The 20,863-nt window shown below is 37.6% G+C and overlaps 3 protein-coding genes across 3 annotated transcripts; 1 reads left to right on the forward strand and 2 right to left on the reverse strand.

The window, feature by feature from the left end:
• Nucleotides 1–9,014: 9,014 nt before the first annotated feature.
• Nucleotides 9,015–11,273, reverse strand: LOC147490567 (polygalacturonase-like). The gene is made up of 4 exons (XM_086565998.1): nucleotides 10,753–11,273; nucleotides 9,859–10,148; nucleotides 9,447–9,675; nucleotides 9,015–9,351 (listed from the first exon to the last, which is right to left on the reverse strand). The coding sequence occupies exons 1-4, from the start codon at nucleotides 11,194–11,196 to the stop codon at nucleotides 9,133–9,135; spliced, it is 1,182 nt and encodes a 393-aa protein (XP_086422124.1). The 5' UTR covers nucleotides 11,197–11,273; the 3' UTR covers nucleotides 9,015–9,132.
• A 2,392-nt stretch (nucleotides 11,274–13,665) lies between these two features.
• Nucleotides 13,666–19,303, forward strand: LOC147490568 (uncharacterized). Its single transcript, XM_086568690.1, has 3 exons — nucleotides 13,666–14,168; nucleotides 15,379–16,999; nucleotides 17,793–19,303. The coding sequence occupies exons 1-3, from the start codon at nucleotides 13,763–13,765 to the stop codon at nucleotides 18,949–18,951; spliced, it is 3,186 nt and encodes a 1,061-aa protein (XP_086424816.1). The 5' UTR covers nucleotides 13,666–13,762; the 3' UTR covers nucleotides 18,952–19,303.
• LOC147490569 (uncharacterized) lies at nucleotides 18,318–20,572 on the reverse strand. Its single transcript, XM_086568691.1, has 2 exons — nucleotides 20,460–20,572; nucleotides 18,318–20,366 (listed from the first exon to the last, which is right to left on the reverse strand). Exons 1-2 carry the CDS (start codon nucleotides 20,485–20,487, stop codon nucleotides 19,435–19,437), a joined length of 960 nt encoding a protein of 319 aa, XP_086424817.1. The 5' UTR covers nucleotides 20,488–20,572; the 3' UTR covers nucleotides 18,318–19,434.
• Nucleotides 20,573–20,863: the final 291 nt, after the last annotated feature.

Below are 20,863 nucleotides of genomic sequence, written 5' to 3' on the forward strand. Positions count from 1 at the left end.
ATGAAAACCTCTTAATTAGTGCTGCTTTAGTGTTTTATTATACTATTAGAGGTTTGTTAAGGTCCAGTTAAGTATTATTTTCCTTTATACGTGCTGCTGTGTCTCATGGATATTTGTTTTTCATGTCAACATGTTGTTCTCCAAAACGTTCAAGTCCTGAAAATCCTTAATTCCTGTCAGTCATACGCCACGAAAAATGCTCCTTTGACTATGTCCAAGTGTCTAACACTCTCAACAGAAATAGCTTTTTTACTTCACAGCCATTGTGGTCCAAAACGTATATAGCAGTCGTTGGTCATTTGAATTGAAATAATGAATAGCTGACCTCGCGTTCTTTTAAATTCGTCAAGTGATTTGGTCAATTGGTCAAGTTCAGTCACAACCAGAATATATCATTTGAACAGCTAAATGTTAATATCATTATATGTGAAATTCCATCACCCAAAAGAAATTTAGTGCTTGTAGCACTCGGGGCTTGAAAATATAAGGGGAATGAACAAAAAGAAGACCAGTGTTGAGGCAAAATAGTTTGGGAATAGTTTTTGGTGATTATATATGGTCTCTTAAAGCATAATTCAGTCGGAGTTTACCAAGGGCCTGATCAACTTATCGTGGCAATTGGCATATACAACCTGGAGACTGGACCACAACTGGCTAACTGGGTTTGTCCGTGTGAACGAGAGAAACAATGTTAACTGAGTTGGCCTCTTTCCACAGCTGCCAAGGCAAAAGGCCATATTGGGTTCACTTCCTTGTCACCAACAACTTGCTAGCTGTTTCGAGAGCTTGCTATAAAGATCGACTCAAAAAGGTTTTGCATGGTTTTTCTTTGTTGGATGCATTACATCAACTTTTATTATTTATGGAGACTGATAAAGACATGCCTCACTGGCGAATTTTCGCTAGTTTTGGACATGGTGAGATCAATGCGTGATGAATTTCTAGTGCAAAATTGCTTAGCACTCAAGATTCCAAACGACTGCAGGGTGGGGCACGGTCGGTCCATAAGCTGCATACACAATGATGTTGCACATGCATACTATCTAGCAACTCAATAAGCCTGCTTTTCATTACCTACACTGGGTCCAAAGGCCAGGGTCCAATTTAATGGCCTATAACAATTTCCCGCTGACATGATAGATGTGTCAATTTTCGCCTTCTAGACGAGAATAACTACTTCTGCCATGCTTAGTGGTTTTTCTTGAGTATAGAATAGAGAGATTAAAAAAGCACTTAAAGCTTTTGGTGTGACAGGGAAGATCACATCAAATCAAAGAGTGAAAGAATGGAAAAATGGTTAAGAAGGTTGGCAGCAGGGGAAAGGATAAGCTGAACAAGGGAACTTGGACTCAAGAAGAAGATAAGAGGCTTAAGGACTACATTACAGTCCATCGTGATGAGAAATGGAAATGGGGATATATCCCTACGTTAGCTGTACTTTATTCCAGCTATAACATATGAAATGAAATTGTTTGAGAAGCTCACATAGAGTGATTAGAAACATTAGACTAAATCGACGCCAATGGGAACTTTCTTTCCTGTGTGGCTATGTGTATGTAATTTGCTACGTAGCCGCATACAATTGCCATGTTTCATGATGAATGTGGTATTCGTATTTGTTGATACTTGTAAGTAGCTATTTGTTTTCACTCTCTTCTTTATTGTTCATTTTGTGGTGGAATGCCATGGCAGGACTGAATAGGTATCCAAATAGCTACAGTCCAAGGTGGATGAACTATCTAAGGCCTGACATCAAAGTAGTAAATATAACTGAAGAAGAAGAGGACCTCATTATGAGACTTCATTACTTACTTTGCAATAGGTACTGTAATCAACTATTTTGTGGTGTTCAACACTTCAATTACACTTTCAAATAGTGACACATTATGCATGACCAATTTGTTTCCTGGTGGACTAAATTAACATATGTCAGTAGCCTGAAAGTAAATGGCCATTTTCTGGTGCTAGTAGCCTAAAAGTTTTGATATGAAATTGAAGTCTTTGACACTATAATGTATACTAATTAGTGTAACAGTGTAAAGTTGAGAGTTACCAGCTTATATATTTAGTCTTATTCTCAGATTTATTTCATGCTTTGTGTAGGTGGGTATTGATTATATTGCGAGGAGCGACGTTACTGTTGTATGCAGATAAAAGAAAACAATAGAAGACAAGGACAGAATAACAGGTAATAACCAAGGCACGGATTAGGCTGTCCTTAAGGAAAGGCAATTGGTAATCCACTACCCACTAGACAAACAGCCCAAGCCCACGTCACGACTCGGCTCGGTGCGGAGCGGGCGGGTGGCTTTGGGTGAGTCCTCCCTCCTAACACAAAAGCCTTTGTACCCTAAGGGCACGCCCTTATGTTAGAGGTTCACCTCATATACCTCACTTCCTAGTGGTGGTTCACCAATGTGGGACTAAACAACACACAAGTATTTGAAATACACATGAAGATTCCAACAATCCCCCACTATTTCAAAATACTTATAGTCCCCCACTATTTTGGAATAGGATATTACAAAAGAAATGGGTTAACAAAATGCCAGAGAGAATCGAAAAAACAATGCATAAGATCTTGGTGCTTTTAGGGCTTGAACCTACCATAGGGTAACATGTCTTATAATACATTGAAAGTGGTGGATTAAAAAATCTTTTTGAACCAACATTCCCTTGTAGTAAAATAGAGGACATGCACCCACATTGCTCCTTCATTATATATACGTTCTGCGGTGTTGCGCTTTTGCCCTTAGCGCTTCGTGTTATGTGAATGCTCTAGAGTATTTGCACGAATACTCATAAGAACCGACCAGTTCTACATTCACGTAGGTGGATATCCATCAAGTGTACATAGCGGTTAAAATACACTATCTCATAAAAATAATGGACTATGGATTCCATTAAGAGTAAAATAACTCATCCTTTTTTTCTCATTGCTATTCAAGTTATACAAAGTATACAATAATGCTATCTAGTCATAGAGTGGACGCGTCTCAAATAAAGACAATAGCATACCAGATTTAACGAGAGGTGACTTGTTTTTCCCTTTGAACCTACTTCATGGGATCTCCAATCACATAGGTGGGGTTGCCGTCGATGTAAGCCCTCTATCTAAGGCAAAAGTCCCATCCCCTCGACGTATCAACCACTTGTCTCTGTTAAGTGGCTTTGTCGAGGATCGGCCAAATTTAACTCGACTTCACATAATCTAGAGCCACAACTCCAGATTCCAACAAATTTGCTTTATAGATCTGTAGTCTCGCATTTAATATGCCCTTTTCCCATTATACAATTTGCTCTTTGCCTTTGCTATTGCGGACCGACAAATCCAATGCATAGGTATGCGGTGGAGGCGGTTTTGTACCAATAGGAAGATCGCCAAGAGGTTTCTAAGCCACTTTCGACCCTCGAGACTTGCTTTATCTAAAGCAATAAGCTCGGACTTCATGGTTGAACGAGCTATCAAGGTCCGCTTAGAAGATTTTCAAGCGACCGCACCTCCACCTAGGGTGAAAATATAACCACTAGTGGACTTGATATCATGAGAATCGGATATCCGGTTTGCATCACAATAACCCTCTATCACGGTGGAGTTTGTCTAAACCTTATGCCGTAATTCATTGTTCCTCTCAAGTACTTGGCTAATCTCTAACGACTCCAATGTTCGACTAGGACAATGAGTGTATCCGCTTAGCTTCGCTAACCGCATAAGCAATGTCGTCTAGTGCAATTCATCAAGTACATGAGACTACCAATAATTTGGGCATATCTAGATAGGAAGTACACCATGTTGAGCATTTTTTCAAGTTCACTATTTGCCTCATAAGGTGTCCATATGTGCTTACTATCATAAAAGTTAAACTTCTTCAAAACTTCTCAACATAATGCTCTTGTGAAAGTTTATAGCCATCATTGTTTTCGATGATTTTGATTCCAAGAATCACATCGGCTTCTCCCAAATCCTTCATTTCAAATTGGGAGGATAAAACATCTTGGTGTTTCTCACAACATCAAGGCTAGGACTCATGATTAACATGTCATCCACATATAGACGGATAATCACATATGAATTCACATCAAAAGATTTGAAGTAAATACATTTATCAAAGATCATTTATGTGATATCCATTAGACATCATGACACATCAAACTTTTCATGCCATTGTTTTGGCTTTGTTTCAACCCATATAAAGACTTAACTAACTTGCATACTTTATGCTCATTCCCGGTACTATCAGATACCTCGGTCACATCATATATATTTCTTCATCAAGATCACCATTCAAAAATGCGGTTTTACATCCATTTGATGAATAAATAAATTATGAATAGCAGCTAGAGCCATTAGAACTCTTATAGAAGAAATCCTAGTTACGGGAGCATAAGTATCAAAATAGTCAATGCCTTTTTTCCGAGAGAACCCTTGACTACAAGTTTAGCCTTGTATTTCTCAATGGAACCATCTAGTTTCAATTTCTTTTTGAAGATCCACTTGTAACATTATAGGTTTAAGCCTCGTGAGGTAGATCAACTATCTCCCATGTGTGATTAGCTATAATCGAATCTAGTTCGAGTGTATAGCATCCTTCCGAGGAAAGGAGCATCTCGAACTGATTGCCTCATTATATCGTCATGATCATCATCAAGAAGAAATGTGTAAAAGTCATCACCAAAATTGGTGGATTTCCGTCTCTTTTACTCTTCCAATTTCTTATTCAGAAATTTCGGGATCTGTTGATTGTTGTTCACTAGGAGCTACCAACCTAGGGGTGTAATACGGTGGGGGGGTGGGTCAACCGCGGGTCAAATAGTGATGGGCGGGATGGGCGGGCGGGTTAGGGGATACAAATCAGTGGTCCCGACGGGCGGGCGGGCGGGTTGAAGTGTCATGTCTTAGTACCATCACCTGACCCGTTGGGGTGGCCTTACGTATGGGTTTTGGCGGTCATCCGGGTCGGGTGAAAATTATCATTTTTACCCAATTTCACTAAAAAAAAACTTTCTAATTCTGCAAGTAATATATTTCCAATTCACAAAGATAGAGAAAAAATGGAATCAATCAATAAAAATAAAAAAAATAAAAAACTTGAATTTGAATCCAAAACCATATTTGTAAATTTGAAACTTATTTATCGTGGATTTACCATTTGTAAATTGATTATTTTCCATAGCATGATAAAATGAAGATGGGAGCGAGGATCTATGGTACAAAACAATGAAATATAAACTAAAATAATTCAAAATGAATACAAGGATGAATGATTTATCTTCTCCAAAATTCAAAAGTTGAATTTGAATTTCGATATTTTTCCAATGTTCAAACTTGAATATGTGAAATTGATATTGAACTCATAAGTTTGTATTTATATCTCTCAAATTTTACAAAAGTTAAAAGAAATTATAAACAAAATACAAAAAAATATTAGAGTTAGAGTCTTGAAATTCAGCGAGTCAACCGGATTGGGTCAACGGTTTTGACACGGTCGCGGGTTAGCGGCTTTGACGGTCGGTTTGAACATAGAACCTACACCCATAACCCGACCGCATAAAAGCGGCGGGCGGGCGGGTCTATTTTCGGTCGGTCGCGGGTTTGGGTGGCGGGTGAAGACCGGGTACCCTACCGGATGATGGGTCAACGGTTTTTTTTTACACTCCTATACCAACCTCTCAATGCCAATTTTCAAAGGAAACAAATTCTCAAAGAAATCGGCATTTTTTACTCTATAATAGTGTTAGCATCGACAAAGGTTATTATCGATTTTACTACTAAAAATCTATATGCAGCACTATTATGAGCATAACCAATGAACATACAATCAACAGTTCTAGGTCCCAATTTTCTCTTTTTAGGTTCGTTCACAAGAACCTTAGCAAGACACCCCCACATTTTTAAATATGTCAGGTTAGGTACATGACCTTTCCATAACTCATATGGTGTCTTATTCCCTGTTTTCTTGTTGGGTATCCTATTCTGTATATGGCAAGCAGATAGGATTGCTTCCCCCCACAAGTTCAGGGAAGCTCCAGAACTTACAAGCATAGCATTCATCATCTCTTTAAGTGTTCTGTTTTTCCTTTCGGCTACTCCATTAGACTCAGGAGAGTATGGTGGAGTAGTCTCATGAATAATGCCACTCTTGTCACAAAAGTCCCGGAAGGGTTAGACTCATATTCTCCACCCCTATCGGGCCAAGTCTCTTAATCTTACAGTTGTTCGGTTTTCAACCGACTTTGTACTTGAGAAACATCTCACCGCCTCATGCTTGTGTCTAAGTAAATATACCATGGTGTAACTAGAGAACTCATCTATGAATGTAATATAATAAAACTTCCCCCTCTAGACATGGTATACGAATTCACCCAAATCCGTATGAATAAGAGTTAGTAATCCGGTTTTTATCTCTAGACACGATTTATTGTGGTTTCTTCGTGGCTTTAGTCTCAAAGACATATTTCACATTTATCATTAGAAAAATCAGAAATATTAGACAATAAACCACATGCTTTCATCCTTTTCATATCTTGAACATTCACATGTCCTAGTCTACCATGCCATATATTAAAAAGAGTCAAGCAAATAAGCGAAGCGATTCATTCTTATTAATAATAATGTTGTCAAGTACATTCAACATGAAAATACCACTGTTATTACAATAACCTTTACCAACAAAACCCTCATTCTTTGTCGTAACAAACTTGTCACTCTCAAAAGTCACCTTGGACGCTTTTCCCCAGGTAGGGACGTAAATCGATTCGAATTTAATCTCGGGAACATGAAGAACATTACTAAGTGAAAGGGTTTCCCGAAGTTAACTTCGGAAGAACCTTGCATGTTCCCTCAACAGAAACGCACCTAGAGTCACCCATATAGACCTTTTCATCTTTCACTAGTATGTAGTCCGAGAAGGCTTCAACATCACCACAGACGCGTGGCGGGTGGCACCGAATCTAGTACCAAGTTCCTCTTCCGGTGGCTATGAACACTTGACACGACAAAGAAACAATATCATCTCCCTCAACTAGATTAGCATTGGGAGGATCATCGATTCTGTCTTTCTTGTGTCCGCCTTTGAAAAGCCCTATGTCCGGGTTTACCACAAACATAACAATTTCCATTGCCGGTACCACTCCTTTTAAAAGAAGTGCCTTTGACCTTGAAATTCTTATTTTTGTTGGACTTACGCTTCTTAGAGGTTTTGTTAGATTTCTTTGGGATTACCTTCAACGATATTGGCTTTAGAATGAAATTCCTTAGACAACACCTCATCCCGAAGTCTTGTTCTTTTCCTCTATGTGAATGTGAATGATCACATCCTCAAGAGTCATGCTACGCGCTTATGCTTCATACTATTTTTATAGTGTTTCCAAGACTCGGGGAGTTTCTCAATCAAACATCCAAAGAACAAAGGATTCGGGTAAATTAATACCCTCGGTTTTCAAATCATTAATCAAGACATGAAAATCATGGATTTGAGACGTTACATCTCTATCCTCTCTCATATGGAACTTTAGAAAATTCCCTAATAGCATATTTCTCGAAAGTACCAAAGATCCTCTATTATGTATTTCTTGTTCAAACTCTCCCATATATCATGTGCATTCTTATTTGAACAATAAATATCAAAATCTCATTGGACAAGGTACTCAAAATAGCATGACGACATACCTTATTCCCATTGAGCTAAAGCCTTGATTTCTTTCGAAATCATTAGAACCTTCCACCGGATCTTTGTATCGATTGAGATACTTTGCATAGTTGAGTACATCTAGGGCTGTGAACACCCTTTCTCTCCATCGCTTGAAGTGTGAGCCACAAGGATTCAATCTTTGACACATTGGGTAAGTTATGCGAGCATTCAAGTAGAGGTGCAAAGATCTCTCATATAGCGGTTACTTCCATGACCTGCATTAGTTTCTTTGATCGTGGTATTAACGAGGTGTAGACATCTTGATCTTTCCTTAAGATTGTTGTATGCGGATAAAGAAAACAATAGAAGACAAGGAGGAATAGCGGTAATAACCAAGGCACGGATTAAATGTCCGTCCTTAAGGAAAGATTTAAGCCCTTCCAATGGTGCGAAAGGCAACAAGCATGCCTTCCTTTCCTCCACGGGATTCAATGGTTAACAGCTAGATCCGACTTTGCACTAGAAACGGACTACCCTCTAGAACAAAGAATATAACCGACTTTGCACTAGAGCGGAGGGTAGTACCCTCTAGAACAGCAATATAACTGACTTTGCACTAGAACAGACTACCCTCTAGAACAGCAATATAACTCTCTCTGGCGGCTGTAATTGATCTCTCTTATGAACACAGCAGTGTTTATATAGAGGTATGATCGAATCATAGATGGAGAAGGACACCTCTCTAATTCTTAGGCAATTGGTAATCCACTACCCACTAGACAAACAGCCCAAGCCCACGTCATGACTCGGTTTGGTGCGGGGTGGGCGCGCGTGGCTTTGGGTGAGTCCTCCCTCCTAACACAAAAGCCTTTGTACCCTAAGGGCACACCCTTATGTTAGAGGTTCACCTCATATACCTCACTTCCTAGTGGTGGTTCACCAATGTGGGACTAAACAACACACAAGTATTTGAAATACACATGAAGATTCCAACAGTTACCTGGTAGAACAAATAATGTACTAAAGAGTCATTGGAGTTCATCACAGTTATGTAAAAGGGCGCTAACCATAATCGAACTTAATGAGAAACAAAACCAATATACTCTTCAAAATATGATTCATGAATTGGGTTAGTACTTGGAAATTGAGTAAGTTTCAAGTTATTTTGAAGAACAAAGATGAACTCGATCTTTTGCATTACATGAAAAATAAGGTTCTAGTTACCTCTAATTGAACTCATCTGTGATTTTTATTTATTTATTTATTTATTTATTTTTTATTTTTTTTTCTATTCTAAGTTCTTGGAATATTATTATCCTGCTGTATATAGCACACACAAGTAGCAATTTTTTTTTTGCAATTGTTGCGTATTCAAGCATTCAATCTCATAATGTGATGTAATACGTATAAATGGTACGGTGAGGATATCACCAACGAATACAATTGCTTATATCTTCGATCTAGTTTGTGTTACTAAGTAGATAAATGTACTTTCTAGTTTCTACAAACAACTTGATGGATGAACTACGCCATAAGTAGATCCATCTGCACTTGTACACGAGGATTGCGCAGCTTTGTTTTGATAAGTTAGATCCACGTTTTCCAATATGATTCCACGGCATGGCTGCTGGACACTGCAATGAAATTCTACCGCAACTTGTGTAGCTGATGTTCCATGGATCCCTTTGTATGTAACATCACTAATCTTCACACCGGAACCCTACATTAAGAAGAACAGAACATATATACAGAAGTAAAACTACATACATTTTTTGAACCAAAATTCGTACATGTTCTAGTATTATACCAATATACCTTATTGGGGCAATCGTCATTGTGAGGGCAATAGTTTTGGTTGATGATGATAGGGTTCTCAACGTTGTTCATTATGGCATCTTGGAAAAGTACATCTTTTACAAATCCGTTGCTTGGTTTTGGCCATGTCTTTATCCTCAGTCCATTTTGAGAACCTGTGAAAACAACAGTTTTGACGGTCACGTTTTGCACTCCTTGTTCATTAAACTCCTTGCCTAGACTTCCAATGCTGCAATATAAGAATCAATAATTCGCACATTAGTACCGGCCACTGCATTAATTTCAAAAAGAAAGTAAATGAACTCGAACTGGAATTTGACAAGGATAGATATTTTCTCATATTAGAGCAGTCTGAATATTGTCATTTAAACGAACTTTCTTTCAGGATTGCAGCTGTTGCACAAACACACACCTGATACCGTGTCCAGGGCCACATGCAACATTTTCGATCCATAAGTTCGTAGTCCCAGGGCCAATGGAGATGCAATCATCTCCTGTCTTAATGCTAGTCCTCGTGATTGTTACACCACTTGATGATTCCACATGTATGCCGTCTGTGTTAGGGCTATTGCCTGAGGCTGTGACGACCACTTCTTGCACCTTGACATTTTCGCAATCACTTATGACGATATGAAACATCTGGCTGTTTGTCGATGCTAATCCCTGGATCACAATGTCTCTGGAACCAATAAACTTGAGTGACTGCAACACAATAAAAAGCTAGTCAGTTTACACATGCATCTTATGATCGAGCAGATTCAGAAACAATAGTTTAGCTTAGCATCTACTCATGAAGTACGCGTGTTCAGCCCATTGTTCAAGTCCTTCAGGATTCAGGACAAGACTCATTCAAGTCAATGAAGTCAACTAAGTAATGCTCTTCTGTAAAACCAATGGAAATAGAAGACAAGCTACGTATGTTTAGATTGTTAGTTCATCAAAAATCAAAAGTTGTAATAGTAGTATAGTGATGAAGAAGTTTTGGCAGGAAGGAGATGGCTTTTATTTTTTTTTCGTCAAGGAAGAAGATTTAATTTGTTTAGATTATATACTTACTAAAATAAAATATTTTGACAGTAAAACCGGTGTCAAATCGTTCTAGAATAAAGAGTTGTATAATGCATCGAAAATTGATTCGAATTTTCACAAGAAGATCATTCATAAACTTAATTAATGCAAGAAATATCATAGTGATAGAAATAGAAGTACCATAGAAGTAATTGTTTATAGTGAGCACAAAGTTTGTTTAAGGATTTCTGTTCAGATTTTGTCCTAGAAGTGGGTTAAGTTGCATTTACATACGTACCGTTGCTCCATCAGGACACTTCCCATTACCGGACTTACAAGCCCACAAAGCAGTCCCTTGTGCATCGAGAGTTCCACCATATATGGAAACACCATTGACCTTCTCAAACTTAATCCAAGCCTCACTTTTGCCAAGGACATTGTAATCTGATGGTGCTACTAACGTCGCTTCATTATTAATATATATGGTGGTATCTGAATTCTTACACTCTCCACCAAAGACGATTTCTTTTAGCAAATATCGTCCGGGTGGAACAGTGATTGTTGCCGAGCCAACCGTGTTACAAGCCAGTGTCCATGCTTTGAGGTAGGCATTGGTGCAATCTGTTTTACCATCAGATATAGCACCTAGTTGAACCACATCATACACCGTATTTGCTGTTGATAATGAGAACAACATGACGAAAAGAAGTGGGAGAAAGGAAAACATGTCATAGTGTTTCATACTTGATCGAAGCCTGATGAGAATGCTATATTTGAATCGAACCGCCTAGCACTTTTATAGATATTGAAGTTGGAAGTTTCTTTTTCGGTTAACTGTTGAAGTTATTGTAAGTTGATATAAAACCATAGAGCTCGTAGTTAGACTCTTATATAGGGTTTGGTTGCCATTTAAAAATTTAGGCATGTAGCAAATTGCGGCGAGATTTAGAGCCATGCACTTACGTGACATGTTGGAACTTCAGAACCTGTTTATTACAAAATGCCTTAACGCGCGGAACAAAGACAAATTGAAAATGGTAATTTTTGTTTCACAAGCTAGCCTAGAAAATGTACTAGATGATTTTGGACTACAATTTTCTTGGCACCTTATAAACACACACACCATTGAAATTAAACGTACTGCAATACAAATATATATACCACATCCTTGATTTCTAGAACTTTCAGTGTTAATACGACGTTTAATTTTGTAGTTATTGTATGTGATCATTTCCCATTGTTCTTACAAATCGCATGATCTTATCTTGATGTACTCTAATAATGACATATAAAATATCTCATGGTAGAGGTCGAAGCAAAAGGAACCATGGAGTACTGACATCAGAGTATGAGATTTCGTACAAACAAAACCAATGTTAGAAAAAACATATAACTAATTCAACAGAAAGCTATATTTTTTTGTTGAAATGAATGTTGGCCAAAAGATAGAAAATCTTATTTTCACAGGCGTTACGGCTTGTTTTCGTCAAAGGATCATCCAATCCAATTTCATTGTTTAAATATAACAAAATATACATAAGTCGTCCAAGAGAATTACATCTATTTTATTCCACATACCTCTTCTTTTTCTAGATAAGAACATTCTCTGTGATTTAGTTAACTCCCCTGATACAGGGACTTCGATTTTCTTTGTTCCAATTCACCTAAGCATGCTTTCTTGACACGCTTGCTTGGCCGGGTGTATGTTGCTTCTAGTCCTAGTGTCCCATCTCCTCATTGGAGTGGTCGTGTCGTGCATATAACTCCCTTTCATCTAGTTCACCTGACTTTCAGCAGTGAATTCTTGCGCTTCTTTAGTTCTATCCCTTATATTTTTGTGTTTCTAACAAGTATCATTTTGATTGATAACTTAATTAGGATTTTGGAGGTGTTCCAAATTTCCCATATGCAAAATACAAGTTACATTGATGAGAAAATTTGTTAAGAGAAGTCGGGAGAAATATGTGGCCCAAAGCCCGAATCAAACTGAGGCCTAATGTCCTTTGGTCAGTTTGGGTTTAGGAGAAGCCCAGTTGGGGCAAGCCCAATGAGTCCTGAACCAGACGCCCAGACAAAGGTATGATTTGAAGGCTTCCAGCCTCCAGGACTAGGCGTATAAAACGGGCCGGGCCGGCCTTCAAACCATTAAACTCGTATGACTTGAAGGCCGGGCCCTCTCATGTAGTGAGGGACGGGCCTATGAGGGGCAATGCTAAAATTGTGAAGCCCTAGCTCTCATTTCAGCCCTCTCTTTAGAGAATTGAGGGCTAGGGCGAAGTACCGGGTTTGATTACTCTTAAACTCTTTATTTATAGTATAATCTTGCTAAATTAATTATCACGTTTAAATAATAGGTTTTCTTAATATTGATTTTGGTTAATATACTTAATTAATAAATTAGCTAAAATTTGTAAGATAATAAAATTCAAAAGTTTCGTTCTTAGGTTTTATGTGCCGATGTATTCTATGAATCAATAAAAAATGTATATTAGACAAAAAATATGATGTAGTATTATAGGTTGTAGAATAACTTATGTTTGATTAGTTGAAGTTAATTAAAAACTTTATTACCATATACCAAGGATCACTTTGATTTATATTTTATTCTTGTTTATATATGGAGAAATGACCCGAGTTCATATACCGACTATGGAACAATTTGTTATTTTGAACTAGATTTTTTTCTGTAACGTTGGAGGAGCCTACACAAAACACTAACTTGTGTAAAACATACTTTTCATTTTGCTATTTATACAATTATATATTTTTTAACAAAATATAAATAAAATTACACAGAAAAGTTGTGAGTGCTGGAAATGGTACGGGTTTGGGTCGACATTGATTTGGTAAAACTAGGATTGAAAAGTGGAGAGTGAGAAAGGAAAGTGAGTGGAGATTTTTCGAATTGAGAGAGTAAATTTGTTTTGGTGCATCTCTTAGTTCTTTTGTCCATAATTCTAATTAACCATCTCTAATCAATTAAAACAAATTTTGGTTTAACCAAAAATGTTATTTATCTCTAACCAACAACTTTCATATATATTAACTATAAATACTGATCTCATTTAATATAGGTTTGCCAATAAAAAAAAATAAAAATAAAAATAAAAAAAATATATATATATATATATATATATATATATATATATAGTTTTAGTAAATTTTGTAGGGTTTAAGAAAGGTTTTGGAACCCTCTCTCCTTTTCATTCCTAAAATAAAGCCTTTCTCCAACCTTATTTAATTCTCTATCCTTAAAACCCCTTAAACCCTAAACCCTCACTCACTTCACACACTCACACACACACCAAATGAATTCCATAGCCTCAAAAACCATTTCTTTCCGTTCTTCTTCATCAACAACTTCACTCTACTCTCATTTCTTCCTCTTCTATTCAACTTCTACCAAAAGAACCACAAATTCACATTCTTTCTCTTCTTCTTCTTCTTCTTCTTCAGATGAATATAATAGAAATGTTTGTAATGACGAACAGAATAGGAATGTTAAAGTTTCAGTGTGGTGGGATTTTGAGAATTGTAATGTGCCTTGTGGTGTGAATGCTATGAAAGTTGCACAGAGGATTACTTCTGCACTTAGAGTTAATGGGATTAAAGGGCCTGTTAGTATTACGGCGTTTGGCGATTTTATTCAGCTTTCCAGGAATACTCAGGAAATTCTTTCTTTGACTGGTGTTTCGCTTAATCATGTTCCTCGCGGTTAGTTTCTGTGATTTTGTTTAAATTGTTTTGGTGTTTAGGCTTTGTGGAATTTGGAAATGGTCCTAAAAAATGCTTGTAATTGATTGGATGAGAATTTGGTGTTGAAAGTTTATACATGAGTAGTTTATCCTTTTGTTTTGTGAATTTAAAATTCTTCCGCGCATGATTCAGCCAGAATCTTCGTGGTAAGGTTTTAAAGACAAGAAACAAGATTATTTGTGTGTATTTTGGGGGTATGAGTTTTGGTTTGGCCGTTTGATATCCAAAATTGTTGACGGATTCAATCATGACTGGGAGTAGCGATGGCTCGTGCTTGAAGTTTGTCTTATAGATCTTGGGTCCACAAGGTGGGTTTTGTGTTGCAGGGTTTGTTTCTTTGAGCTTCTCATTTATTGATTTGAAGTTCTTTAAGGTTTTAGGTTCATTATGAGTTGGTTTAGACGACTTTTAAGAAATTACAGTTTCCTATTTGTAATTGTAAAGAGCTTTGAGTCTTGGTATGTGTTGAATGTAAATTCATATTGTATTTTCCTCGTAAGGTTATGTCTTCCTATGTAACATTTGGTTTCACTTTCATTGGTTTTTTGCACCTGAGCGGCATTGGAAATGCTTTGTAACCTTGGATATGCCAAATGATGAAATGAACGGGATAGGCAAAGGGATCTGTCCCTTTGAATTCAGAAGGCATTTTCGTATAGTTGACCTTGATGCGCTACATACCACGGGATTTTTTTCCCACAAAGCCCTCAAACTCTCAAAGTAGCTCCTTAATGATTTACCTGTGCTATTTGTTTCAAGTTTAAACTATGTTGTCCTCCAATATATTTGGAGTTTGTTTAGTTGGATAACCTTGTATGTATTGGAAAATCAAATTAAAGTATAAACATTCATCTGAGGTTTTTAAGTGTTTCTTTCTTTGCAGCCACAATTGTTTAAATTTTTTTGTACCCGGACCTTTTATTTATTTGGACTGTTCCTTGTGTACTGGTTACATGAATTTTAGCTATTGTGTTTCCTTACGTGTTACATTAGAATAGAATAATAACCGTTATGGATTCGTGCATTCGGGTTGTTTGCCAATCTGAACACGAAGTTTATAAATCACCATTTGGTGCCAAACATACTTACACTATTCTGGAATCAGTATGTTCCCAGTTCCTTTTTCGTTGTTAACTTGCCAGCGATAATCACACTTATTTTGATGCAGGTGGAAAGAACAGTGCTGACAGGGCTCTTCTTGCTGATCTTGTGTTTTGGGTATCTCAAAATCCTCCACCAGCACATCTTTTCATAATTTCTGGGGACACAGACTTTGCAAACATTTTACATCGTTTGAGGATGAATAACTACAATATATTACTTGCCAGTGGTGAATCTGCTCCTGGTGTACTTTGCAGTGCTGCAAGTATCATGTGGCATTGGAACCATCTGGTTAGAGGGGAAAATTATAATGGAAAGCATTTTAACCAGCCCCCAGATGGCCCATGGGAGTCTTGGTATGGCCAGTATAAAGGGCCTCTAGAAGACCTCTTCCCAGAAACGGGGCAGCCAGCTTGTGTGCAAGCTGAACATTCTTCAGATGCTACCACAGATGCTAAAATTCGGCCAATTCCAACCGCTACTGTGAATCGGATTCGTCAAGTAGTGAGTTTATATCCCAAAGGAATTCTTATTACAGAGCTCCGCAGTGAATTAATGAAAAACAAGGTGCAGATGGATAAAGACTTCTTTGGACATAAAAAATTCTCTCACTTGCTTAGGTCAATACCCAATGTGTTGAAGCTTGATATGGCTGAGGAGGGTCAGATACTTGTCCATGGTATTCAGCCGAAGTTAGCCGAAAACGTTAATCTGCCAAAAGATCTCAAGCCTGTTAATCAGCTAAAAGTTGCTGAGCCAGTTGATCGACAAACGGTTGTTGAGCCAGTTGATCAGCTTAAAGTTGCTGAGCCAATTGATCCACAAAAGGTTGTTAGGCCAGTTGATCGACAAACGGTTGTTGTGCCAATTGATCAGCTTAAAGTTGCTGAGCCAATTGATCGACAAAAGGTCGTTAGGCCAGTTGATCAGCCAAAAGTTGAGCCAGTTGATGGACAAAAGGTCGTTGGGCCAGTTGATCAGCCAAAAGTTGCCAAACCAGTTAATTCTAAATTGAGACAGTCCACAGGTTTGGAAGCTAATGATAGTGGCAGGAGCAAAATGGTAACTGCTGAACTAAAAGGCAAAAAATGTGTTTCAAGGACAGATGTGAAAGAAAAATCATCATCACCAGCACATGCCCCAACCACAGAAGCTCCTCCTCCAGTTGACCACAAAGAAAACGATGTAGATCTTAAGGAGGTTGATTCCAATCCTACGGAGCAAAGTGACTCCATTCCTAAGGTGGGACTTTTTCGAAGAATGTGGAGAACTTTTTTTGGCCGTAATGTTGACTCTTCTGTTAAGGATACTACTTCTCCTGAACTTTGTTCTGCTAGTGCTGATAATGTTGAGAAGGGAGAGTCTGAGGAGAAATCAGTTTCCCGTTTAGATTCTTTGTCGAATATAAATAAATCAGTTTCTACAGAAAAAGATATAACGGATTCTGAAGGGAGAAATAAATCAAGCCGGAGAGTAGGTATGTTTGGTAGGACTGTGAACTGGTGGAGATCTGGGAAATCCAAGGCAAATCCTGATAATACAAGTGAACAAGGTGGGGAAGAATTGAATCAAACAAACAATAAAACTGACAATAGTGAGTTATTCTCAAAGGTTTCTTTTTGGGAGAATATGCAGTTATTCTTACACACTCCAAAAGGTGCAGCCTTGATCTCCCAATCGAAAACCAGGTTTCTCTCCAACTCTGTATAAATCCTTCTCATTATTTGTGTTCCTGTTTTGTTGGTGATTAATTCTTGGCCATCCAGCCCCTCACATTGAATGGTGATTAATTCTTTTGGTTTGTTTCTTTTAACTTTTGTCTTGGGCATTTTCCCTTTCTTGAGAGTCATTAGCTTCCCAATTATAGTGTGACTCCAAAGTTCACAATTGGCCATTTATGTTTTTTTTGGCAATATTTTTTTTCCTGTAGCTTGAAGTAATTTTAAAATACGTACTCTTCAGATTTGGCACGATGTTTACCCAACTCTAAGTATAGAACTTCTTAACATACATTGTTTCTTCTTCTTTTTTCCCTCTTTTTTTATAGTGAAATTTCAGTTTACCAATCTAAAAAGATGGTATATAAGTCTCTCTGGATCCGATAAACTGGAACAATGTGAGTGTCATATTGAGGCAGCTTATTGCTGTGTAAGGAAAACAACACTTTACTCCACCGGATCTGTCAAATAATATGTTGGTGACACTCCTGCATATTAGATTTCCAGTGTTGTGATCTACGTCAGCCTTATAGAAAATGTTTACTTTAATTTCTGAATTTAATATGTTTTCGTTTTAAAATGTGAATTTGTATGTGAAGAATCGATTCCTTTTGCCGTGCCATGTCCCTACATCTCTTATAGACGCCGCCACCTTCTCCCATATATTTATTTGATAGTATCTACATTTTTGCAAAACTTTGAGAACACCATTCCCTGACAGTATAGTTTTAATCAGAGTTCTTATTGATCTGGATTTCTGCAGGGAACAGCTTGCACAGCAGTTGCAGAAGGTCTATGCTCCACATCTTAACACTCTTTCCATTGATGATCTCAATCACTTAATAGATGTAATAATTTCTGAGAAGAAATGGGTAGAAGAAAACATCTCCAGAACTTTCCCTTTTGCACTAATTCATCCTTTGTCTACATCAACCTCTGCATCTAAGCCTCACATTTCAAATGGATTGAGTTCTTTGTTTTCATCAGATTTGTCAAACTCTAACTTGCAGAGATCAGTTAATCATGGGAGTGGAAATGGAAACAAAGTTTACAGTTGGACTGTAGCAGGTTCTAATGAAAGGAACAAAGTTGCTTGTGGGAAGTCCAAAAGTGAGATATTAGCAGATTGTCAGAAACTTGTGCTGGAAACTTTAAAGAACCAACCAGCAGGGTTCGGTATGAGCTGCTTCAAAGCTATGTTTCTTGAAAAATATGGGTACGCTTTGGATTATCAGAAGCTTGGTTACCCGAAACTGTCAGGCCTATTGGAAACAATCCCCGGGATAGCCGTAGAGTTCAATTTTGTTTTATCTTCAGCAAAATCATCAAAAGCTGTTATCCCCAAGAGTGTATGGGAGAATGATGGTGCCAAAAAGGCAAGTGACTCGGATTCTGATAGTGCGTGGAAGGACAATGATCCTGATAGTGCGTGGAAGGAACTTGGGCCTATCTCTAAGCCCAAGAACTGCATGAGGTCAGAGAATAATGCAGAAACAAAGGAAGGAAAGGAAAATTTAGATTTTGATGACAATTCTTATTTGTCAGATGAGTTTTCAGATTCCGATGGAGAGTCTCCCGTCAGAGATGGATTGGATGGAAAAAGGGTGACCAGGAAGAGTGAGGAAGACAGCTCGCTCCTACAGCTTCTTGATTCATGGCACAAGGATGACAATGGAAAAAAGAGTAGGTTAGATGACAGTGACGATCTTGTGGATTCTTGTAGGAACAAGTCTAAGCTTTCGTCTGAGGTTTGGGTGGATAAAACCCGAGAGATTCTCATTGGAGGACGACGGAAGAAGCCTTCTAAGACCTTCTCCTTCATTCCGGATGAAGTCGGACCAGTTGTGGATGATAAGGGGAAGCTTCTAAATAACATACTGGGAAGTTTGAACAATTCATCTGACTCGAAAATCCAGACTTGAAGACTGTTGAAAGCCCTCTTAGGTTGAGTTTAATATGAACATCATGAAGAAAGATTCAGACACATCATGATTAGGATTATTTTGTTTTTATGTACTTCATAGGGCCCTTTTGATGCTTTGAGTTGAAGATTAGCACTGGAAGGTGAGTCTCGATTTGCTTCCATCGTCTCATTAACTGGATTGGATTGTATTTTTAACTTTGAGGCTCCTTCCTCCTCTTCTTCTTTTGAAATTGTTGGCATTGATATTCCTGCAAGCTATGAACTTTTGGATAACTTCTGGATAATTAAAACCCTAATGGTGCAGACCTATTATATTAACAATAAGATATTGTAATTTTTTGCTCTATTCAAATGATTGTTTTGCTGCTTCTAGTAGACACAGATTATTGTGAAGCAAGATAATACTGTTAGTGATTTGAGACAGAAGCCTAACATTTTTTTTATTATTACTAATAAGAACAAATTGTCAAATGATCAGTAATCATTTTTTGGACTTATTACTGCTTCTTATCAATTGAATTACAAGTACTATAAGAAACCCAATAAAAGCTGATCCCGCGAAAATACAAGGCCCACAAAACCGCCTCTCCTCCACTTTCTTATTTTCTTCCCTCCCATTTTCCTCATCTTTAAAACTTTCTTCTTGTCGATCTTCAGCCCGTTCTTCTTTCAACTGATCTTTGGGTTCTGGAATATGAGTTGGCAAGTTTTCTGATTCTTCTTTCACTTGTTCTTTGATTGCTTCTTCTTCTTTTTGAATATCTTCATTTCGAATCTCTTTAACTTGATCCTCAAGTAAAGGTTTCGGATGCTGAAGTTCTTGATCTTCTTCAACTTTCACTGGTTCTTCAATGTTCTCTTCATTCTTCATTTGTTCTGGTAATGAAGAATCTTCTTCTTCTTGGGCTTCAAGTACCTGTTCTGGTTCCGGCTCTGTAACTTGTTCAACTTGATCTTTTGCTATTGTTTCAGGAACTTCTATCACGTTGGTTGGAGAAACTGTTTCTTTTGCTTCTTCGTATTCGGTTTCAGGTAACTTTTTCAACGTCGTTTCTTCAACTACATCTCTAATTTCTGGTTGAATTGTTTCTTGTACTTCATTTGCTTGAACTGGATTTGTTTGAGAACTCTCACCTTCTATTACTTCTTCTATTTTAATTCGTTGGATTCCTTTGCTTGCTTTCGGCATGAAAATGGATAAGATTGTGTCTTCTTTGTTGAACTTGGCTTGGATTTTATCAACATTCACGTTATTAGGAATCCGGAAAACCTTTTTGAAGCCTTTCAACTCTACTTCTTTCTTGTGCATTATCCATCTCTTCATCACCATCTCTTGAACTGGTTTCTCTCCACTTATTGAAATTTGTGACTTATCTTTGCTTATATTAATTTTGATTTTCTTCCTTTTGAAACCTGCAGTAATGCGAGACATTCACAATCTCACAAACATAGCACAATAACCAAAAAGAAAAATGATAACATGGAGAACAAAAAGAAGTAGGTTACCTTTAAGATGAGCAGTGAGAACAAACATGTTTTCATCTTCTCTGGAGAGGAAGAGAATGCCAGAGTGATCTTTAGCTATGCGGAGATCAGTAGTCGTAAGATCATCTTTGGTTTTCGTGGATTTTGAGTCCTAATTTAACTCCATTATCGCTTGCAATTCACCTTCTTGATTTTCTGGGATTGTAAGTAGAAGAATAATATATGAAATGTTGCAATCTAAATAGGATTAGGAGGTAGGTACTGTAGGAGTCTAAACTCTAGAGCACGTATCCATTGATTCTTAATTTGAGATTGGTATCACAGATGGAATAAGGGAGGCAATGGGTGCTTTATTATTATTTTGCTTTGGAGGGAAGAATGGTAGCTACACTTTAGTTTACAGCTTTGTCAGTTTGACAAATTTC

The sequence above is a fragment of the Coptis chinensis genome, chromosome 6, assembly GCF_015680905.1.
Source record: "Coptis chinensis isolate HL-2020 chromosome 6, ASM1568090v1, whole genome shotgun sequence".
NCBI classification, from domain to species: Eukaryota; Viridiplantae; Streptophyta; class Magnoliopsida; order Ranunculales; family Ranunculaceae; genus Coptis; species Coptis chinensis.